Raw genomic sequence first — 22,344 nt, 5'->3', positions numbered from 1 at the left:
CCTGGTCATCGGCTCCCAGCAGATGGCAAAGCAAATACTGCCATCTGCTGGTTCCCTAGTAAATCACATTAAGCCTGTTGCAAAGAACCTTGGTGTCTGATTTGATTGTAATTTAAATTACAAGCAGCACACCACCCAAGCTTGTTCAATCATGTTTTTATCAACTTAGAAATATAGCAAAAATTGGATCTATGGACCTCATTACCCCTGTTTTAGCTTCATTACACTGGCTCCCAGTATGTTTTAGAATTGACTTTAAAATTTTATTGATCACTTTTAAAGCTCTTTATGGCCTCTGGCCTTGTTATATTTCTGACCTTTTAGTCCCATACGCACCAGCACGTACATTGAGATCCTCAGGCAGAGGTCTGTTGTCTGTTCCAGAGTCTCAACTGAAAACTAAAGGGGACAGCCTGCCCGAGGAAATCAAGTCGGCTGAGTCAGTGAACTCTTTTAAGTCCCTTCTTAAAACAGTTTTATAGGAGAGCCTTTCCCGATCTTATTTTACTTTATTTTATCCCTTTTATTTTATTCTATTTTACTCATTTTATATTTGTCTTAAACGTGTATTTTAGTCTTTTCAGTGTTTTCTTGCTTTTAGATTATCATGTTGTTGTTTTTTTGTTGTTTATGTGTTATTGTCATTTGGGTATTATTGTTTTACACTTGTTAAAGCACTTTGTAACTTGTTTTGAAGTGCTCTACAAATAAAGATTATTATTATATTATTATTATTATTATTATGTAATCAAGCCAATCCCATGTAAGAATGTAACAACATCAACATCAGTATAAAATCATCTTTTAATCATGTTTAAACATAACAGGTGAATTTCATTTACAGACATAATTCAAGTAGTAATTTTCATTTCATTGCATTTCATTTCTTTACATTCTGGAAGTCCAGGTGACCACTGACTATTCACTTCACATGTCAGGGTACTCGGTCCTGTCATAACGTATCCAGATATGCACTGGTAGGTCACCGTAGCCTTGTATCCATAAGGGGGTCGAGAACCTTCAACCCATTTGGCATTTTTAATGACAGCATCACCACATTGAACCTCTGCAGGCAAAGAAAATGTTAATGTTATTCAATTGTTCAAAATAACCTTATTCAGAGTGTGTGAGAGTATCAGTCACAGCTGAGATTACATTGAGAAAGAGGTAATAAACATTTTTAAACACTTACTGATACATTTAGGAGGAGCAGGCACAAATGTCCCATCCTCTGAACATGATAATGACTTTGATCCATCGAGTGTATAACCGTTTTGACAACTGTACTGTACAACTTCTTTAAATTTATAAGTCTCTTTCTTTGGACTGAAAGTGCCTTGTTCAACCACAGGTGGTGGATCACAAGTCACCACTGCAAAATAAAAATGGCATCTATTAGAATGGAAATAAGTTTTTTTATTTAGTCTTGTGTCAAACAGATTACCAACCTTCACATACAGGCAAACTTCCGTCCCACCCTTGGACACCACAAAGAATTTTACTGTTTCCAACTAATCTGTAACTAATTAGAGAAATAAAATTTTCAAAAAGTTAGACTTTAGACAACACATTTCAAGAGGGATCTGTGTTAACCCTTGCATTTCACATGACAACACTGAAAAGTACGCAGACCTACTGAACACTCACTGTGATTGGAATGAGTTAAAATGTGCTACAAGTACATTTCAAAAACTAATTATCAAGAGTTATCAATTCACTAACCCATCGTTACAAGTGATCACAAACTCAGTCCCTGTAGGGTAATCAATTTGTCCATTTTCCACTACTCCAGCAGAATTACAGTTCTTCTCTGAAAAAAAGAAAGGAAGGTCTCATAAGTATTAATTACTGGATGTCATAATGCACGACTGACTCAACAGACTGGTCAACAGACTAGCTATTATCAGCTGATAATAGCTAGTGATATTATCAGCATATTCACTAGAGGACTCCAAATCAGATAATATTAACAGTTAAAACTTGTTGTGTAATATTGCTGATTTTGAATGGAAAAACAAAACGCAAATATTTACTCTCACATTTCAGCCTCACGGGACTCCAAGTGCCAGCATTACAAGTGATGACTGCAGACCCTCCTGCAGACACGTAACCAGGATCACAGAAAAAACAAACTTGGGTCCCATCTGGGAATGTTTGTGAAAGACTATCACTGCTCAACAAATACATGTTGGGTCCTGCCAGGGGTTTGGAACAGTCTTGACCTGAAGTGAAAAATAAAGAGAAAGATAAACACTAGAAGTGAGGACATGTTAATGGCAGAACAAACACCAGCTTGTGTAAAATCACACATGTGTCAGAAGCTTATCCTTACTGCTGCTCACCTTGAACAGTAATGGCAAGGCCAATACAGCTCAGAAGTAGGAAGTAGGAGACACCCATGACAGGCAAGTCTGGATGCGGTCAATCAGCTTTCTGGCAAAGACAAACACAAATGTAAGTAATTAGCTAAGGTTTGCTATCAGTTAGCTAGCATAACATTAACAAACATTAATGATTCATGTTTTAGTCAGGTTAGTCTATTATCTTCATTCTGTTTTCGGTTATTTTTGGTAGGGCAGTTTGTAAAAACGTCAGATGAATTATTTACTTACCCAAATAGCTGCTAGGTTAAATGTGAAGAATCATTTTTGGCTGTAGCTGCTTCTGCCTCTACAATGGTGAATCTGGCTCCTTCTTTACACCTGCAGCTTCTTAATGTGGCCATATAAACGCTGACTCATATCTTATCCTTATCCAAAAGTTACCAACTTTACAACGTACCAGAAAGTCTTTATAAATCATACATGGTTATGACAGTGTGTATTCTGATGGTAAGTCCCAATTTGCCATCTTTTCAATGGTAGGCTAACATGTACACCACCAGACAAGGTATGATGAATAGTCTGGCTCACAACACTGATGCTGCCCAGTTTTACTCGCAATAGGATAACATCTCAGGTTTCTAGCTTCAGATGGAAGGGATGCTATAGATGTATTCGGTGTACAGTACTGAACATACTGGAATTTTTATCAAACTTAGATAATATATTCTTTGGGCAACAGATTAGCTTCCAAATATGTGGGTGAGGTATTTGCATTTCTTCTGAAAAACACACATAGGCCTACATCATTCATCATAATACAACATTTCCAGACAATAGTTGTACCTGTAACTGGTTTACACTCACTCAGACAAAAACTGTGACAACAGCTTACTTTATTTTATACTTTTATTTACACACACTCCTTCATTGAGTTGTTGCTCAAATCACACTTACATATGTATCAGAATAAAGCCAAAATAGCAGAAGTTATTATTACTGCATGGACTTTGTTGGGAACTACGTGGTTTGAACATGATGGAGATGAGTGCCTTGTTTCTTGTGGTCAGAATGGGCTTCTCTTTCTGCTTGTAAAAAGTACAGGGCCTGAAACATATCCTTCCCTAACACTCTTGATCTGAAAAGAAAATTTGCATTCTAACAAATTCCAAAATGTTCAAAACCAGTTCCTGGTTTCCACTTTCATCATTAGTCATGGTCATCATTCCCAGATGGCATTGTAAACGTTCTGTTGTTGCTTAATATTACAAAAACACTTTAATTTTAATATATTAAGTGTAATAAATACAGTATAATTATAGTATTATTTGAGCATGTTGAGGGAGAATTCATATTTATTTACCTCTTTAAATATATTTGAAGCCTGGTAAAGCATGCAGGGGCCTGAGATGACTTGTTTATGTTGGTAGTGGCATTGGAAAGCTATCATTTGAAATGAACAGTAATCAGTCTAATAAAGGCTGCAATAAGACAGTCTCATAAACATGTTGACGTACATTATGACCCAGTCTCTTCACAATTTATCACGTGTTATCAAAGTGCCTTGGTATAAAAAACCACAGTCACAGAGGCTGACTTCCGAAGAACTATCATCTTTAAAATGCAGGTCACGGAGCCAAATGGGGCCTAAAATGAACTTGCCTCTTTCTCTTAGCACGTTTGTGTCTTGCCTTTGTACATTTGAGTACAATGGACAGAAATATAAGTAAGGATGCAAAAGAACTCCACTGCAGCAAAGTATACCAAAGTGGTACTCCTGTCCATGCCCTGAAAAACAAAGACTTGATTACTGACTGGATTTTGGACAGCAAACAGTTTGTACAGTATGATACAGTATATTAATACATAAATCTAATTCTAGTGTTGCTATTATTATTATTTGATTTTTTTTACATATATTTTTTTTTATTATAGTAAAACAAATGTAGTCTAACCTGCTGAAAAACACATCTTGATTGGTTTGATTGATTTGTAAAGACTGGTTTCCTGTGTCAGAAAGGACTTCTATGGTAGCTTGGCTGGTAGTCAGAGGTGGGGTTTCGGCTGTGGTGGTGCTCATTCTGTCTGCACAGTCATAAACAGGTTGGCCTGAAGATTAAATGATTTTAAATGATTAAACAAAAGACATTACAGTGCCATCCTTTAATGAATGTATATATTTTGTAATAAGAATTTCACAACAGCCTCAAAGCAAAGCAGACCTGATCAGTACTTTTTATGAAGCCCATGTTTCCAATGTGTAATGTTATATTGGGGTAGTGGTGGCACAAAGGTTAGAGAAGCAAGCTTATGAGCGGGAGGTCGCCGGCTCAATCCCTGAACCACTGAACCACTGAGCTGCCCTTGAGCAAGGCCCCCAACAGCTCCAGTGGAGCTTGGCTGCGGTACTGGGCAGCTTCCAGTGTGAATGTGATCAGGGCTGCAAAAGAGAGGCTTCCTCTCAGTGAAGTGAATTTGTTAAAATTAAATACAACACAGATTCCCCGGTAAAAACTGGTGCAAACTATGTCCAAGGTTGATTTGCACTGGTTTTTGCCACGCTGTCATTTTTAATACAACCAAAATCCAATCCTACACATGGGGGCTTTAATCCATTCTATACAAACAATAAATATAATAATAATTCAACAAGACTTATAACAAAAGTGTCACAATCACTCATTTTGCATGATAACAAGTGGAGATGGAATAAGGCTTTCCGCCTTCATGGCAGCTCATTTTCAACTAAGTAAGGGTGTATTTGAGCAGGAACCATCATGCAATGTGTAAATCCTGATATCACAATCGTAAAAAAAAAAAGAGAAGTTTCAAAAGTGTGTTGACACAGAGTAAATGGAGCCAAAAAGCCTTGCTAAAAGTGCAAACTGACGGGCCACAAACAAAAATCCATAAATGACAAAAGTGTCAGTGAATAATAAAACATCTTATGGCTTGGCTTCATGTTTACTTCTATCCTCCATTCACACTGTATAAAATGATATAGCTAGGTTTCTTTGTTCTCTCTTGAAGCAACAAGCATTCATAATGCTGCAAACCTTATAAAAAGGTCATATATATTAGCACTGTATAAAGGTACTTATTAATGTTAGTTCACCTTTGTTCTGTCATAAAAGTGCCATAACCATACTCACCACTATGCCTAGATCATATTTGTAATTTCTTAAAAGGTTTAATTGTAATGCCTAATTTATTTTTGTTGTATTGGTACTAGGGCTGACCCCACATAGTCGAAGGTTTGATGCTTCAATGGGCGGAGCCTGATTCGACTGTCAATCTCACAGTCGAAGCTTCGCAGCAAAATGACGATCGTGCCATTTTGGCGATATGGGTTGTCATGTAAAACCATGTAAACCTGTTCTGGTACAACCCCTAAATAGGATTTTGAACCTGAAAATGGGCATAATACCTCTTTAATACGTTGTGTTATGAAACAATAATGTATTATAGCATTTAAAAATTAAGTCATTGTGCATGTTATGAAGCCTACTTAAGAAATTGATAAAACATTATTAACACAGACTTCATAGAAAGTGTTACTAATTATTGCATTTAAAAGGAGCGAATACAACCCTATCAGTTCTTACCCGGCATATTAACAACATAGATACAGCTGCTGTTTGCAGGCATCAGGACCTGCACAGAGAGGATATCACTCCCCTGACTGCTTATGACATTACTGGCAACACAGTAATAATCACTATCCTTATCCACTGTGCCACAGTGTAGCCATAAGTCTGAGGAGTGGTGAAGCAGGACATCCTTGTGGTGAGTGTTTTGATACCAGGAGTAACGAACGCCAGTGCCCTCTTTACAGCCACAGCGCACTGTCACTGGCTGCCCCCAACAAGTTGGCCTGTCCACTAGAGCGCTCAAGGGCCAAAGTCTGGGTTTCGATACTGGAACTGGCACAAAGAAGCAAGTGATATGTTTGAATTCATTCAGCTTGACCATATAAACAATTAAATGTCCAAATGCAGTCCATAATTGTCATAGTAATGTACATTTTCTAAGCTAATCATTAAAAACTTATGTTTAATTCTTACCTTCAGTGACAGCCACATGAACTGAAGTCATGAGGTCAGCATATATTTTGTCAATCCCAACCCAGTACACTCCAGCGTCGTCAAATTGGAGTTCACTGACTTTCACAAACAGCCCCCTTCTTCCTTGATCTATAATTAGAGACCTTTGTGTGTTCATTGTTTTAGTGCCACCATCTGAATCCACCAAAATCTCGCAGGTGCTTCTGGAGTCACCTCGGCACCAGTACTTTTTACTGAACAGGTACCGGGCTGTGTCATACTTGCAGTAAACAATGAATTCATCTCCAATGTGTGCTGTGATCTGCCCTTTATCACACTGGAGCTGAAGACTTGCTGAAAAACAGAGTACAATCAGAATGAAACTGCTCTTAGCCACAGCAAAAATGCTTTTGTTTCAGGTTGTTCCACAAGAACAAACACAACATTCAACTTGATTTCAATATCTGAATGTAAATACTGTATTATATTAATCTATCAAAAGTATTTGTCACACGTAATCATACTCTATTATATTCAGCTGAAAGAAATATTTTTCCGTCAGGCAGATTACACACATTTCAAATATAAAGTAAGAATGATTAAACGATGTGAGAAAATGGTTTACATAAACTTTTCTAAAAATCATGCACTCATATCCAAGCAAGCACTTATTTGCTTAAAAAAATGTCTAAAGTGTTCAATTATGGCACAATAGTTACTCCAACTAAAATTGTAACTGTAATTAAAAAAAATTACAGTTACAATTTAACTTTATTATTGAAACAGGTATTTGCACACAGAAAAAACAGATTATAATCCACAATGCAAGTTGTAAATCATTGCCCACTTACCATGAAAAAGCAATGTCAGCCACAGTGTCTTCATTTTGATGATGAAATATCTTAACTAAGAAATCTTAACAACGGTAAGCAACACTCAGGAAGCTGTAGAGGTGGACTGTGGTGATCTTTGCTTCCTGTTGGTGCATTGTGCGTTACAGCATAGCTTTTGCTTGCTGTTATGCCTAGAACACATATGCACTGCCAAAATCATCACAACTACTTCATATTTGCAATATCAGACGTGATTCTATCCAGTGATGGTTTTGATAAACCACTGAGTGAATTATAATGATAATAAACTTGTTCATTTATACAGCACTTTTCAAATCAAAATTAAAAAGTGCCTTACATGGATGAACCTGGATTAAACATTTTAGGACTGCATTGAGAGAAATACAATCAGATTGTTGGACATAAAATAGTGTGTTTTAATGAAGAAAAAGTTTTTTAAAAAGATGTGTTTCACCTTTTGTCTCAAACCAAGATTTAGAAAAAGCCAGCAGAGCCTTGCCTGAAGATCAGAGGCTGGAATCTGGCTCATAGGGGAGCAGCAATATAAGTGGGAGCTTAACCATGACATGCTTTAAAGGTAATCAATAAAATCTCAATATATATTCTAAAAAGCACAGACCAGTGCAGAGAGGCTAAAACTTGGTTAATCTCAGCTTGATCTTGTGTTAATTGACCAAAAGCCACTAGATGTCCTCATGCCACTGATGCAGTGTGCAACACCTGCTGAATGCAGGGTGCAACGCATTCTCGCCTTCATCATGGCATATCTGACTAAGGCATTTTTTCTTCATGTGTAACTGGATACAGTTACACATAAATGCTACCTCTTCTCACATGAACTGTATGTCAGCTTCTCAGGTAAGCCTGTTCTCAGTATGTGTCTTAATTTTCATCTTTATATCATTATACTATAGCTGTATAGGATGTTGTTATACATATATTTTATTACTTTTATTCATACTCTTCTTAACATCAAGCTTTCTGTATACAATAAAGAGAAGTCTTATACGAGTGACTTAAAGCCCATAGATCCTTGAAACAGAGGTCCTCCTATTGATCTTTAAAGTCAACTTAATACAGCTAGAAACTGACCCACCAAACAAATTACAGTAAGTTGATCAAATTTGAGTTTTACAAGAAAGCATTTACTTGACTGTACTTTATCTCAGATAGTGTCATTGGCTAATGTGGACGTTCAGTAGGCATAAATGAAGACCTAGAGAGTTGAGTGAGTTGCTGCTAATTACTGGCTCAGAACATCAGGATTTTCAGGATTCACACCCTCTTTCTTCACCACTCCTGCCTCTGTCGCCTGCCCTCCTCCACGCCTCTTGTGTGTCCTGACTGTGGTTTAACAAGCTAGACTGCTTGCTTTGCACTCTGACTTTGGGTAGGAACAGCTGTCCTTGCCTGTTTCTATGCATAAATGCGTGGCCCACTGTTCGTGGGAGTTACCCTCCCATTCATTCTGTGACACTGTGATGCAATCAAACAGGCAACTTTAGGACCCAGTGAGAGACACCCAGGGGGCGCGGCAATATTTTTAATCTGACCACAAAACCAGTTAACTTACTCTTGCTTCCTCTGAGACAGATCACACGTTCCCTCATAATAGTTCCTTGATGTGAGAGTTGCAATAGAGAAGTACTCTGTGCTGCAACAACAGACGTGCCACCATCCTGAACCCAAGCCTTGGAGACCCTAATCTATGACTTGTGGATGAAGACCTTTGTGTTATGACATGCCTGTGAAAGGTACCCTATCCCAGGCAGTGTACAGCTAGCCATGGAGCATCAGGCTTGGATACTGAGAAGCTTATTGGCCCAGCTGGAGAGTCAGGAGACTGTGGACAAGGACGCACCAAGTGGCATTGCTGGGGAGTTTGCGGTGGGTCAAGTGTTATGTTCCTTTTGTTGAAGTACTGTTGTGCGTTGCATCGTAGATGAAGCCTCCACATAGCCGAGGAACCCGAAACCATGTCATAATTGCTATGTTTATTTATGCTAAATGAAATGACAGATAGCAAGAGGAAAGGTTAATAGTTTTAAAGACTTTACGACTTTTCACAAAAGGCATCATGTTCGGGGAAGTAATATGCTGCTATTATTATAACGGTTTATGCCACTTTTGTGCTTCCTCTTTGCACTGACGCTTGCCACTGAAGGCGCATGAACAAGGAAGACCCATAGGCAAATTCGTCAAAAAACTAAAAAACAGATATCATTCAGTTAGTCAGTCATTGTTATTATTATGTTATTATTATTATCAGTGTTGTATACAACAATGCATGTACAGTCCCGCACAAGTGCACGTATACGCACTAAAAAAATCTCCTTCAGATGTCTTGAGTCCAAGGATGACATCATCTGTGGGTTGCTACCATGGTGATCAGTGACATACCTGTGCCTGAGGACAGCACTGTGTGCTTCACATGCTTCCCTTCTGCTGTCATTCTGCTACCACTCCATAGGAAGGGGTCTATTGCATCACTTCCTTTGAGAACAAAAAGCACTCTGTGGCAGCGCAGATGGTCTGCAAGGCCTTTAGCAGACTGTTGGAACTGCAAGAACTGGCCTCTGAACAAAAAGGCCAGTGTCTTAACAAATCCTGTAAGCATGGACGTGCGATGACTTCAAACCTTCCGCACAGTAAATTCCAGATGGAAATCCTCACCATTTTTATGCCATCTTGTCAGTTTCTAATAAAGTGAGTCATAGATTCTGGTCATCGGTGGTTGAATCACATAAAAACTGACCATTTGTGACCATTGTTCAAATGCAATTCACATGCAATTCGCCAGCCATCAGCCTCTCTTTTTCCTGACTCTCCAGTGAGACTGAACAACTATGAAAATATCATAATACAAATGCGCCTCAACCATCATAGATTCGTGTCTCAGCAGTAAGGTGTTGATAAATAGTTATCTATGACATGAAAGCATTGAAAGGCATAAAACTCCCAATATGAAAAGTATGGTTTTGTTTTAATATATAACATGAATCTATTAATTTGCCCTAAAGAAGCCCTTCACAGAAACTCATGAGACTTTGTTAAATAAAAGTTGAGTAAACCTAATTTAGGTGTGCTTATTGTACACTAGTTTATATCCTTGCATGTATCACCTCAACAAGCCATGCTACATGTTAGAATATTATATTCCATCAGAGAAACAGTTTTATCCCATTTGCACCTGTTCTGTTATGTAAATGAGCAGTATATCAGCTTACAACTATACTTCTGTGGAACACATCATAATAATGTGAAAAAGAGCAGGCATCAGACTAAAGTACACCCTACAAAGAAAACAAGTAAGTAAGCAAGTACACATAAAACTGGAGGCATTTCATAACGTAAGGCAATCTATCTAACACAGCAGCACAACTATCAAATAACAACTCAAAATTACCATGGAGTTTATACCTAACCGCTCTGTGACAGTCTCAGTAATACAATATATTCTGTATTTTACCCACCACAGACACATTCTTAAAGCGACTTGTTTATCAGCAGTGTATAATTTGTCTGAAAAGCATGTTCCTTTGCACTGTATGCAGTGAGAAAAAAGTCTGCAAACAATTATGACCAAAATGCTGTCATTGAATGGTATGTGTTGTATTTTTTTCAGAGGTTAAAAAACCAGTCAACTAAGTACCGCACTGACAAGACCTACCCCTCCAAGACAGCAGAAAAGCAGGAAAACATCAAGAAGAACCGATACAAGGACATTGTTCCCTGTAAGCTTTGCTCAAGGCAGATTTGTGAAACTTTCGGCTTACTTCTGCATGAGACAATAGATATAATTCTGCATCTGATTAAGTGTCAGATAAGATATGTCTAAGAAAGGATGACTCCCTATATTCATACATCTTGCAGATTAATGCTAAACATAAACGTAGATTGATCAAACAGTCAAGGGCTTACAGTGTTATGTGTTGCATGAATACATACATTTTTATGTGTATGATGAACCTGAAATTATGAAAAGTGATACTGGTGAGCTAGAAAATGTGTTTTCTTCTAGGTTAATAATGCTGTACAAGTGTGACTAATTCTGTTAATAGATCATGATTGATTTATTTTGTAAAAACATTTTATGATTTGACAATGTGGAATATGTTGTATCTCTAGTATCTAGTAAAAAAATACAAAAACCAACATGTTTTATTCTATTTCTCTGTATTGGGTGTGAAAAGGTACAGCTCAGTGACTCCTGTGTTGTGCGACATTCATATTATAACTACATATTCCTCTCATTTTAGTTGACCACAGCAGAGTAAAGCTCACTCTTCTCACAACTAAAAATGACGCAGACTACATCAACGCCAGTTTTATCAAGGTACATTAAGAACGTCCTTGCAAGGGGAATCCTTTTTATGCATACAAATTACATTTTTGGCAAATGTAACATTTATATAACTTATGTGGTTTGTGCAAATGTGACTAACATCCTCTGACTCTTGACTATAAGCTGTGTTTTGTATGCAGGGAGTGTCAGGATCCAGGGCCTACATCGCTACTCAAGGCCCTCTGCCTCACACAGTACTGGACTTCTTGAGGATGATTTGGGAGTACAACATAATGGTATGACCTGTCTTTCATTTGTGGACACAACAAGGTGTTTTAGCACATAACATTCCTCTCAAAACAACTGTTAGCATGCTTATCAAAAGAGCTCTTTGACTACATAAACGGACCTTCTGAACTCCCCCACCCCCCCAGTTAAAGATGTGTTCATTTTATATTTTTTAATTCTTATTGTCTTGTTTGGCTCTAGGTCGTAGTCATGGCCTGTCGAGAATTTGAAATGGGAAAGGTGACACCATTTTCTTGGTTTCCTCATTCCACTTCTGTGTTCCATAATTTGTATATCTTCAAGACTTCTGCATTTTGTGTGTCACTTTGCCTTCAGTTTGGCGTGGTTTTGTAAACCACTGCTCTGTATCATTGTATGTGTTGGGTTTAAAGTGTAGATTCAATAGATTTTTGTGTAAAAAGTAAAATGTGAAAAACACTGCACTTTCTTTACTCCTTTTGTAGAAAAAGTGTGAGCGATACTGGCCACAAAAAGAAGAACAGCCATTTGTTTGTGAGCCTTTCACAGTTTACTGTGTGAGTATTTTTATTCTCACTGTTGCACTTCCTACTTTGTTGGGTTCCTAGAACTGTTCTATAACATATGCTCACATCACTTCACATTTACACACTTTTTTAAACAGCAAGACTGAGTACTAAGCTTAAAGATGCACTGCTGTCTTTTTTATTTTACAGGATTCTGAGGTAAACAAAGGTGATTATCTGACAAGGACGTTACGGGTGACTTATCATAACGTAAGTATTGTTTACACCCTGACTGTGAGAATAACTCTCAGGGAAATTCTCCTGAGACAAGCAAGAGATTATCAGATGACATGTTGTTAGCTGCTACAAAGACTAGAGCAGTTGTTGAAAATCTCAAAATGAATGTGGTCATATTTGACATTTTGAGACAGACTCTACTAACATCTGCTAAAATCATTTTATCTATGTAAATCTTCAACTACCACAATGACACAAAGAGTAGCAAAAAGCATGGCAACTGTGTTTTGAACTGATTAATGACTTTGTTATAACATTTGTTCTGACAAAAAGCTTGCATTGAAAAATGCTTTTATTTTTTCCAGTGTAGCCGAACTTTGACACAGCTGCACTATGTCAACTGGCCAGATCATGGTGTACCAGACTCCATCCCTCCCATTTTACAAATGTTGCATGAGATGCGTTCCCATCAAGACCATGATGACATCCCCATCTGCATCCACTGCAGGTTAGGCCTCAATAGAAAAAATGATCTTCATCCATTTATTATGAATAATTTTCGGCCTGTTTCAGCCTGTTCTCAGTATATAAATAATTGAATAACTTTTTTAGTGATGAGAACTGCCATGACAAATATCAGTCGGGCAGTCCGGAATGGTTAACACAATTTGTCATACGACACTAATAGAAAAAAGCATTTGGTTGGAAAGGCTTTTGACTGGTTCCACGCTGATTTAACTGGAAGACAGTTCTTTGTTGGTTAACATGTTTCATAGTAACATAAATGGTTAAATGGTTTTCCACAGGACTCAGTCCACTATCCTCACTGTAAATGCTCTCACTGGGCCAAATTAAACAACAACATGATGTGAAAGTTTATAGCTATGTGGACAACACACAGAGACAGTTGACTAAGAAGCCTTTTCTTATTATGGACCAAAACTGTGGAAGAGCCTGCATATGCATATTTGTCAACTTCTGTACAAAAAAAAAAAACATGTTTTTTTTTATTGGACTGTTTAAATGGTTGGTTTTACAAATTTAAAGATTTTTTTTAATTGCATTTTTATGAAAAGCACTTTGAGCTGCATAATATATAAGCTACTGTATAAAAGGTGCTATACAAATAAAGTCTATAATAATAATAATTTATTATTATTACTGGATGGACAGGTTGGTTGCAATATCAGGAGATCAACTGTAGCAATACAATACATTTCTCTATTCAGTTCTAATGTGTGAAAACCATAAGGCAAGGGGTGATCACGCTGAAGAATCACACAGTTATTTGAGTTACTATGGAAACGTATTGCCTGTGGGCAGTATGTACATGTCCCTTAGTTGAGGCCTTAGAGGTTAGGCACCTCCTGTTTCTTTTTTGAGACAGGAAGTGTGCGTAGGCGGTTAGCCAACGACCCACTAGATTTAAAGTGTATGTATGGGCATTTCCCCTCGGTTTTTCCAGCACTTAAACTTTGGCTCATTTAAAACAGACATCCACCCTTTTACTTTGTTGAATGTGCCATCTCACAATGATATAGAAAATTACTTTCAGTTTGTTTTCTGTTTTTTGGAGCGTGTCGGGGAGGACTACACAATAGATACAACAATAAGATAGAGACAGAAATCAATTTGGCAAATATGGACAATGCATAAAAACGTTTAAATTAGTGAGTTACTTGGAATTTATATATATATATATATTAGTGTACATTTACATATAGTTGTACTACTGGTTCCCAGTAAACGTGTCATGGCTTTTTTGTTAACTAACTACACTATATCCTTTAAGTAACAATTAAAATACTAAAAAACATGCCATGCCATGACATGCCCACACTTTTTGAAGATGATGTCTTGTGAAATAGATTGTTCAGTCAGACAGATCCAGCCTACACAGATGCCAGTCACCACACCACTGAGTAATATCACCAATAGACAGCTGTTGAAAAAAAAATGCAGTGAAAGACTTTTCACTGGAAAATGTGATTTTGTTCTTCAACACTCAAGAGGGAAAGGAGTTGATATCACACACCTCTGATATTATACTAAACTAACCAACCCTACCACTAACTGCTTCATGTTGATTGGATCAACTTCTGTGTGAGACAGTGTCCATAAAAACTTAACATTAAAAGCTTCACCATGTAATGTTCTGCTGTACTTTGCTTTGACACTATATCACACTGCTAGGAGTGCTTTTTAGAGGACAATCATGTGCAATAATATAAATGAGCATATTTACTAAAACTAAACCCCATTCTGTATACTGAAATGGGTTTCAAAAACTTTTTTTTATAATTTTAATTTGATCTGCAAGATAAGCCTTTAAAATAGTGGATTTGGAAATGACTGTCTGCATTTGTATAAACCTGGTTAGAGTAACCGATGGGAGCCGTTTGGGAAATGCAGTGCAAATAAGTACCAGAAAATCAAGACACTCATGACACAGTGTTTGAAAATCAGTGGTTTACAAATACTATAATGGCTGATGCCTTCTACAACTCCTCTATAATAATAATTATTTGACTAATCATATTGAAATGTCCCTCATGCTGGAGATGAGCTGAGTGGTTAAAATGTGACTTTTTGCTGCTGTGATTGTAGTGCTGGCTGTGGTAGAACAGGAGCCCTGTGTGTGATTGATTACACTTGGAATCTCCTGAAGAAACAGGTGAGCTATTCCTGCTGCAGTACTTTTTACACTTTCATTATCTAAAGTCAGATTAAAGTACAGAGCAAGCTGTATTGTGCTGATGTGTGTGCTTGTTTTTAGATGATCACGCTGGATTTCAATATCTATGACTTAGTTCAAAATATGAGGACCCAGAGGCCCTCCCTGGTTCAAACCAAGGTACTTGCTGTTTTCTTTTGTTTTAACAAGCAGAACCACATTTCAGGCAATTCTTCATGTCAGCTTTTCCCTCTATCGCAGATCTTTTAATGATTTGTGTTGTGCGTCATGCCCCAAGGCTATGTCATCTAACAGAGCAGGTTTTTGTTGTTTAACCTCAGGAACAATACGAGCTGGTCTACAGAACCATCAAGTTACTGTTTGAGAGATATCTGCAGTCCATGGATGCACAGACCTGCAGAAATGAGGTGAACAACCAGGAACACTCCCTTGCGAATGAGTAAAAGTACATAGAGACAATGGAAATGTACAATACGTGCTCCACCAACACCAACTGACAAGCACAACCATCACAACCAGAAAAGCAGAAACAACAGCAGTGGCAGGCTTTTTTGTGGTTTCAGTAGCATTGATAGAGAATGCAGTCACGTGATCTCAGTGGAAAATAATCATATTGTAGAATGGGTAATTCAAAAATGAAATATGAAGGTTACTGCAGTCCTTAGCTAAACTCTTAACAGGAAGTTAATGATTTGTTCAAATGCAAGGGCCTCTTTTTTTACATACATAAAATATTGCACACACCATGATACTAAATGTTAGGCAAAACTCATATTTGCCAAGCATTAATTTACATCAAATATCATATCAAAAGCTGTTAACCCACACTATCCTGTCAATCTGGCCAGGTGACAATGGTCCCATCCACTAATACCCCTGACACTGAAAGCGAGCTCTCTGACCTGAGTGAGGAGTTGGATTTGCTTCCACAGTTCCAGCACCTCCTTGATGAGGAAAGCAATGTTTTTCCCCAGTACCACACTCCCCTGCATTCTGCTTCAGAAAATCTCATTGCCTTGAGAGATAAGGACATGCAGTGGGACGACCGACAATGGCACCTGCTCCAGAGCTTTCCTGAGGATCTGGCATTCACCCAGGACCTGCAGGAGGGACCCACGACCTCACCCAAACTGGTGCATATCAGCCAGAGAAGCCCTGAAGCGGAGGAGAAGATACAGGAACGCGATGACGTACCATTCCTGAACCCTCCACCTTCACCAGCTGTGGCAGCAGCCATTTGTCTGATGGTGGAAGACCCTTACTTCGATGCTCCATTGAGTTCCCCTTCATCAGAGGAAGTGCCAGTGGACTCTGAAGACGCCAAACAATGGACAGTTAGCCCTATCTTCAACACACCCTCATTGTTTTTGAATGACCAGACTCTAGAGCTTAGCTCTCCTGCTTCAGGTAAATGGTCATATTTGTTCCTGTGTTAGTCTTAAAGAACACAGTTTCTACAACCACAGGCTAGCAGAATTTAATTTAGTATATATTTGTATTAATTGATGTGCATTTTGTAGGTACTGTAGAAGCTGAAACAGATGAGGAGGTACCTCCTCCCCTGCCTCTACGAACCCCTGAATCATATGTACTAGATGTGGATGCAGGTTGGTGTTCTCAGTGTATATAAAAGTCTGGAATATAAAAAACTATCAGCTTCTATGAGGCTTACCCAGAGCATATTCCTCACTTCATTAGGTTTATTATATCAGTTCCAATTTTGCAGTCTCTGATCATCCAGTTATACTGTAAACATTAAAATCCTCTTATTTTAATCTTGCTATGTGCTAAGATATTCTTCACAGAATCTACAGTACGTTACATTACATTATGTTACGATTTTGTCTCCCAGAGCAATCAGATCCTTGTGAAAGGTTAATGGTTATCATTCCACCCAATGCTGCTGCTGAGACTGTCAGGGAGTTGCAAGGTGAGAAAACAAGTGGAAAATCTGAACCTCTTAAATTTTGTAGCACGCTCAATTATCATTTTCTTTTAGTGCCACAGATCTTAAGATGACTAATAGCATTATTTTTTCAGTGTACTTTAATCTCTGCAATTATATTGTCAAACTCGGGGCAACTCTTTAATTACCAGCAGTGAAATGGAAATACTATGTACAATATACATAAAAAACTTAAAATACTTATTTCCATATTCCCAGGTAGCCCCCCCTCACCTGTCCCCCCACTTCCAGAGAGAACCCCAGAATCATTTGAGTTGGCTCTTGATCAAGGTGACTTCATAATATCATAAATTACAATCCTTTAAACAATAAACAAAAAATGTAATTGATCAATTGATTCTTAATTTTTGCCTTTCAGCTCCTGTGGAGCAGAAGTTAGAGGTCACGACAGCAGTGAACCTGAACAGAATAGGAATGTCTTCAGAATGGTGCGGTAACTCAAAGCCAGCTGCAACTGCATCTCTGAATGAGACAACACCTTGGGTGAGGAGTAAGGTAAGAAATAACTTCTCCTCACTGGCTGATGCGTGTCTTGACCTGACCTTTGAGTTTGAAAGATAAATTGAATGATGAAGTGCGTGTATTCACATGATTTGTGCCCAAAATGAAGTCTGCACCTGTTTGAAAACATCGCCGGACAATTGAGAATGTGGTTGATGCCTAAAGCATAAATTATAAAATGGTAGCTTAAATAAAAGGACATTTAAACCTCTTTAAAAAAGCTAAATTTATACTCAAACTGATGGGTTTCTAAAACCAGTTTGTAGAAACATACTGTAATATGACAGTCTAAGTATTAAAAATATTATGGCAGTTATGTAACAGCAATATACTTCTCCTTCTTGTAGAGTCTGAGAGCAAAAATGACCTTCACAGGTAAGATCTTTATAATGACACAATGTTTAGAACCAATTTATATATTGACTGGCTAATAATTAAGCAAGCTGGCAATACAATAAATTATGGTGTGTAATAATATGGTGATCAATTAAAACTTTTTGTAACATGTATGTCATTACCAGGTTATGTACCTGTTTTTAACCATTCTGCCAGTTATTATAAAATGACTACATGTTCAATTCAATTTTATTTATATGGCGCCAAATCACAACAACAGTTATCTCACAGCACTTTTCATAAAAGAGCAGGTCTAGACCGTACTCTGTGATGTTATTTACAGAAGCCGAACAATCCCCACCAAGAGCAAGCATTAGGCGACAGAGGCAAGGAAAAACTTCCTTTTAAGAGGCAGAAACCTCGAGCAGAACCATGGCTCAGGGTGGGCGGCCATCTGCCTTGACCGGTTGGGGGTGAAGGAGAGAGAGAGAGGGGGGGGGGGGGGGGGGGAAGAGAGAGGGGGATGGAAGGAGAGAGAGAGGGTAGGGCGGCAGCCTACACAATATACACACAGAAGTACAGACAGTAAAGGTGATGTTGCTATAGACTAAATGACTAAATGAAAAATGGTACAGATATTTATAGTAATGTTAATGATTATAATAACAATAATAACAATAGGATTAGTAACAGGAGTTGCAGCAGAGGGTGTCGAGCAGGAAAACGGGGGCAGCAGGTGACTCGCAACCACAGATCCAGACTCCACAGCTCCAGAGCCAGAAACACCTGCAGGAAGTGATAGGAGGAGAGAGGAGAGGGACGAGAAAGCATGTGTGATCAGTTCAATAGTATTGTCTTATGTTTGCGCTATTTTCTTTCTCTATGTCTAGTACCAGTAACACATCCTGATCTTACAACAACAATTTCAGACCTCCACCCTTACTGTCCACCTCTGGACCCAGTGACTCCTTTGCTGCTTCCTCAAAGTAAGCTCACCATACAGAGGGATGGAATTATGATCTAATTTTGATCTTTGTTTCGAAATTTGAGATTACCCTTGGCTTTCCAAAGGGAAATCCACAAACATTTCTGTCTATCGTTTCAAGAAGTGTAAAATCACAACACACACACAAAAAACTAAACACCTGTTCTATAATAACACATCAGAAGTTACGGTTGTTTATCTTTGGTTGTGCAGCTGAGGAGAGCCTGACTCCTCCTCTTCCTGACAGAACCCCAGAGTCATTCGTCCTCAGCACAGAAGCGAGTGAGTAAATCATTGCCTCCTACAACGGAGACACACAAGTTACCTCGTGCAGCTTGTACTTGTTGTCTAAGTGAAGTGCTTTTTTCCAGCAGCTTGCGAGAAAACCCCCATCTGCCCACAGCCCTTACAAGCAACACAGCCCTCATCAAGGGTAGGCTTGTCATCTGAGTGGGATGGCAACTCTCAGCCCCAAAAATTCCTCGACGTTGTTATGAGCAGGAGCAAGGTAATGACGATCAAATAAGTCTAAAACTGGGGGTTATAGTGTGATGTCCTGAAAACAGAAAACAAACAAAAGAGTGACGCTCACTGACTCATTTTTTTATACTCCTCACAGTGCTTTTCCATTCAGTAATGAACATGATGAACATGATACGTTTCCATTTCGTAGGACATTAACATTTTCCTTTCAATTGTTCACTAGAGTGTTCGAGCTAAAAGTTCAAGACAAGGTAAGCATTTTTATCTCATGAATGAAGGCTCCTCTTCCTCTTCTGCTTTCATTTTGCTTGGCTTGGCAGTTAAAAGATAAGGCTAGCAATATTCTGTATTTCTCTTATATGTATATTCCACAAAAAGACCAAAACCAACAACATGTTAATCCATCTCGTAATACTTTCTGACTTCCCCAGTGGCACTGACCCCAATCCCATTTGTTTCTACTGAAGAGTTAAGTCTTTAAAAACGGCTTTAAAGAATACTGAATCATTTCCTAAAACAGCTGGGCACTGTAATTTTAATCAAATGTTACTCAAGCAGGAGTGTAGCAGGATGGTGTGTGTGTGTTCGACTCAATTTAAACTACGGTGCTCGTGTTCAAATGTCATTGGAATGATGTAGCTCAAATATGTGTTTTAATAGCTTTTAGACAACATGGTAGAGAGGAATTATCAGACTATGGCTGAAGAGATACTTTGATCAATTCATTGTTAGTTTGGTGTTTTCCTGGGATTTGTTAACAATGCAAGGTCAGTGACCCAATATTTTTTTATTCATCACATGTTGCAAGTGTTGTATGTTGAGGACGTGCAAAGGCATGTAGGTTAAAATAAATCATTAGAAGGACCTATTTTCGCCACTGGGTGGCATCCTTAACCAAAACAAGAGATAAAAGCTTGATTGCTAAAATGTCAGGTTTGTTGTTTTCTTGTTCATGATTTATCTACAATTGTGCCTAAATCAGGGTACTTTATCATTGTGTTTCTAATGCAGAACCCCTCACTGCATTTCGACAGCTCACTCCACCGTCTGTGGTCGTGGCTGGAGGAGGAAGTGGTGAGTTGTTTCATACATTAAAGGGGCTGCACGCTACAAAGTAGCCTTTTTCACACATACTCTTATTTTTAGACAAACGTATACTTGATGTCAAATAACTGTAGGCCGAACACATAAAACATTTAAGGCTGTGGTGACTACTAATAAGACGCCACAATACTTCCAATTATTGTTTCTCATAAAGCCTTAATGTAACAAGCACAGTGAGTTTGAAAAGGATCGCTATCAGGGCATTTTCAAATGCAGCAAATAATTTCATTTCCTATCTGTTTCTGTGTTCATCAGCACAAGTGGGACTGCATGATGTGAACCGCAGGCCCTCCCAGAACACTGATACATCAGGAAACAAATCAGACAAAAGCAACGAGAAGGGCATGTCTAGAACCAGGGTAACACATGAGCTATGCACAACAAGTTGACAGTTAAAAAGAAAAATTTGAAACAGGAGCCAACTAAATCTTGTGTTTTTGTTTCCTTTATCCAGAGTTTGAAGTTTTTTAGACCTAAACAAAAACGTAAGTGATGCTATTTTAAATTTGAGCTCAATAAGTGCACCCATGTCTAAAAGAAGAGCAGGATTAACATGTCTACAAACCATCTTTTCAGCTAAATTTGCCCCTCCACCACCTCCTACCCAATCTGTAACACCACCTGCTTCATATGGTGCCTCATCTTCAGTGTTCAAATTTGGTAGGCCTGCATCTACTTTAATATGACATTTACATATCATACAGCTTTTACAACACCATTCTCATCTTCCACAGGATTTGGGAACCGTTTTGGAAAGCCAAAAGGCCCCAGGAGTTACCCTGACACCTGGTTTTGAGGCAATCTCCCCTCTCTAAAAATCAAAAATGGACCTGTTCTTCTATTGATGATCAGCATAATACATTGCATCGCTGAAGGACTTTTGAGACAATTGAAAGTTTATTGCGAGCGTGTCTTGAAAATACTGTGGAAGATCACAAGCCACGGACCTGAAAAACTCTGATAGCCGTTTCTCTTTGCATTGCACAGCACAGTAGCACCCTCAGCAAAGAACAGGAAGTGTCTTCTTACCACCTCTTATGTGTTATGTACTGTATTTTAAACATGGATCAGTGCCTTGTTGTACACCATGGACAGCCACTTGATGCCATGACTTGAATGTTTAACCAAAAACTCAGCCTCTACAATAATTTACTTGGCAAAGTAGGCAGACTGCAATGAGAAGTTTTACACTTCTTGTTTTAATGCTCAAGGCATTGCTGTTGAACTTGGCATGTGATGTGAGGAATATATTTAGTTATGTCCTGTTATGTGTGTGCATGCATGTTTTTGGCATGAAATAAGAAAACGGGTATAACATTCTACCTAGTTCATTAGCACATCGCTTTTCTGTTATAAAGGCAGACTTTAAGGCACTCAGTGCACCATGCGTGTTTTGTTTTGACGCCATAATTCACATATTCATCTGTAGCTTTTAAATGCACCATCTTTTAAAAGGATCATCAAGATACTGAAAAGGTTATCTTATGGTACAGTAAATGGAATGTATATTGAATGCATATGATGCAACTGTACAGTTAAACTTTGTTAAATACGCTGGTTTCACACAAAATTATTTATTAAAAAAATATAGAAAGTCTATTCATTCTCATTGTGTTTTTCCTTCTACTTAACAAAGACTGAATCATATCGGTACCAGATCTCTATGGTCTTTTAACTTTTCACCCAGAAAACTGACAAAAAGTAGTAAAAACTTCTCAATACAAACATTAACAACAGCAATCATTGGTTCTAGAATACACA

The 22,344-nt window shown here is 38.2% G+C and overlaps 2 protein-coding genes and 1 long non-coding RNA gene across 5 annotated transcripts; 1 reads left to right on the top strand and 2 right to left on the bottom strand.

The window, feature by feature from the left end:
• Positions 1–928: 928 nt before the first annotated feature.
• On the bottom strand, positions 929–2,412 carry LOC119905228. The gene is made up of 4 exons (XR_005444793.1): positions 2,343–2,412; positions 2,040–2,222; positions 1,449–1,810; positions 929–1,066 (listed from the first exon to the last, which is right to left on the bottom strand). It is a non-coding gene; the product is annotated as an uncharacterized LOC119905228 (long non-coding RNA).
• An 810-nt stretch (positions 2,413–3,222) lies between these two features.
• Positions 3,223–7,311, bottom strand: LOC119904947. Its single transcript, XM_038721562.1, has 5 exons — positions 7,216–7,311; positions 6,386–6,718; positions 5,927–6,244; positions 4,277–4,430; positions 3,223–4,109 (listed from the first exon to the last, which is right to left on the bottom strand). Exons 1-5 carry the CDS (start codon positions 7,247–7,249, stop codon positions 3,950–3,952), a joined length of 999 nt encoding a protein of 332 aa, XP_038577490.1. The 5' UTR covers positions 7,250–7,311; the 3' UTR covers positions 3,223–3,949.
• A 1,474-nt stretch (positions 7,312–8,785) lies between these two features.
• On the top strand, positions 8,786–22,180 carry ptpn22 (protein tyrosine phosphatase non-receptor type 22). 3 transcript variants are annotated; one of them, XM_038722180.1, is made up of 26 exons: positions 8,786–9,105; positions 10,844–10,952; positions 11,478–11,554; positions 11,704–11,799; positions 11,993–12,031; positions 12,256–12,327; positions 12,487–12,546; positions 12,879–13,021; positions 15,121–15,187; positions 15,290–15,367; positions 15,529–15,615; positions 16,057–16,615; positions 16,729–16,815; positions 17,061–17,138; positions 17,373–17,444; positions 17,533–17,669; positions 18,023–18,050; positions 18,941–18,997; positions 19,210–19,278; positions 19,368–19,504; positions 19,703–19,730; positions 20,491–20,553; positions 20,839–20,942; positions 21,038–21,068; positions 21,160–21,243; positions 21,318–22,180. In XM_038722180.1, the coding sequence occupies exons 1-26, from the start codon at positions 9,004–9,006 to the stop codon at positions 21,377–21,379; spliced, it is 2,526 nt and encodes an 841-aa protein (XP_038578108.1). In that variant the 5' UTR covers positions 8,786–9,003; the 3' UTR covers positions 21,380–22,180. The 3 variants fall into 3 exon arrangements, with proteins under 3 accessions (XP_038578108.1, XP_038578106.1, XP_038578107.1); XM_038722178.1 differs by having other exon boundaries at positions 8,787–9,105; positions 18,902–18,997; XM_038722179.1 differs by having other exon boundaries at positions 8,788–9,105; positions 18,902–18,997; positions 19,371–19,504.
• Positions 22,181–22,344: the final 164 nt, after the last annotated feature.

Source organism: Micropterus salmoides, unplaced genomic scaffold, assembly GCF_014851395.1.
Source record: "Micropterus salmoides isolate LMB-PRFRI ecotype aquatic unplaced genomic scaffold, ASM1485139v1 Ms_hic_scaffold_16, whole genome shotgun sequence".
Taxonomy (NCBI): domain Eukaryota; kingdom Metazoa; phylum Chordata; class Actinopteri; order Centrarchiformes; family Centrarchidae; genus Micropterus; species Micropterus salmoides.
This window is presented reverse-complemented; position numbering and strand designations above follow the sequence as displayed.

What these genes read in the sequence shown, in the direction of transcription:
- LOC119904947 (XM_038721562.1), bottom strand. Translation starts at nt 7,249, where the DNA reads ATGAAGACACTGTGGCTGACATTGCTTTTTCATG. An exon ending in GCTGACATTGCTTTTTCATG is followed by an intron (nt 6,719 to 7,215) that starts GTAAGTGGGCAA and finishes TCTGTTTTTCAG; the next exon opens with CAAGTCTTCAGCTCCAGTGT. An exon ending in CTATGTTGTTAATATGCCGG is followed by an intron (nt 4,431 to 5,926) that starts GTAAGAACTGAT and finishes TTTAATCTTCAG; the next exon opens with GCCAACCTGTTTATGACTGT.
- ptpn22 (XM_038722178.1), top strand. Translation starts at nt 9,004, where the DNA reads ATGGAGCATCAGGCTTGGATACTGAGAAGCTTATTGGCCCAGCTGGAG. An exon ending in TCAACGCCAGTTTTATCAAG is followed by an intron (nt 11,555 to 11,703) that starts GTACATTAAGAA and finishes TTTTGTATGCAG; the next exon opens with GGAGTGTCAGGATCCAGGGC. An exon ending in AGCCTTTCACAGTTTACTGT is followed by an intron (nt 12,328 to 12,486) that starts GTGAGTATTTTT and finishes TTTATTTTACAG; the next exon opens with GATTCTGAGGTAAACAAAGG.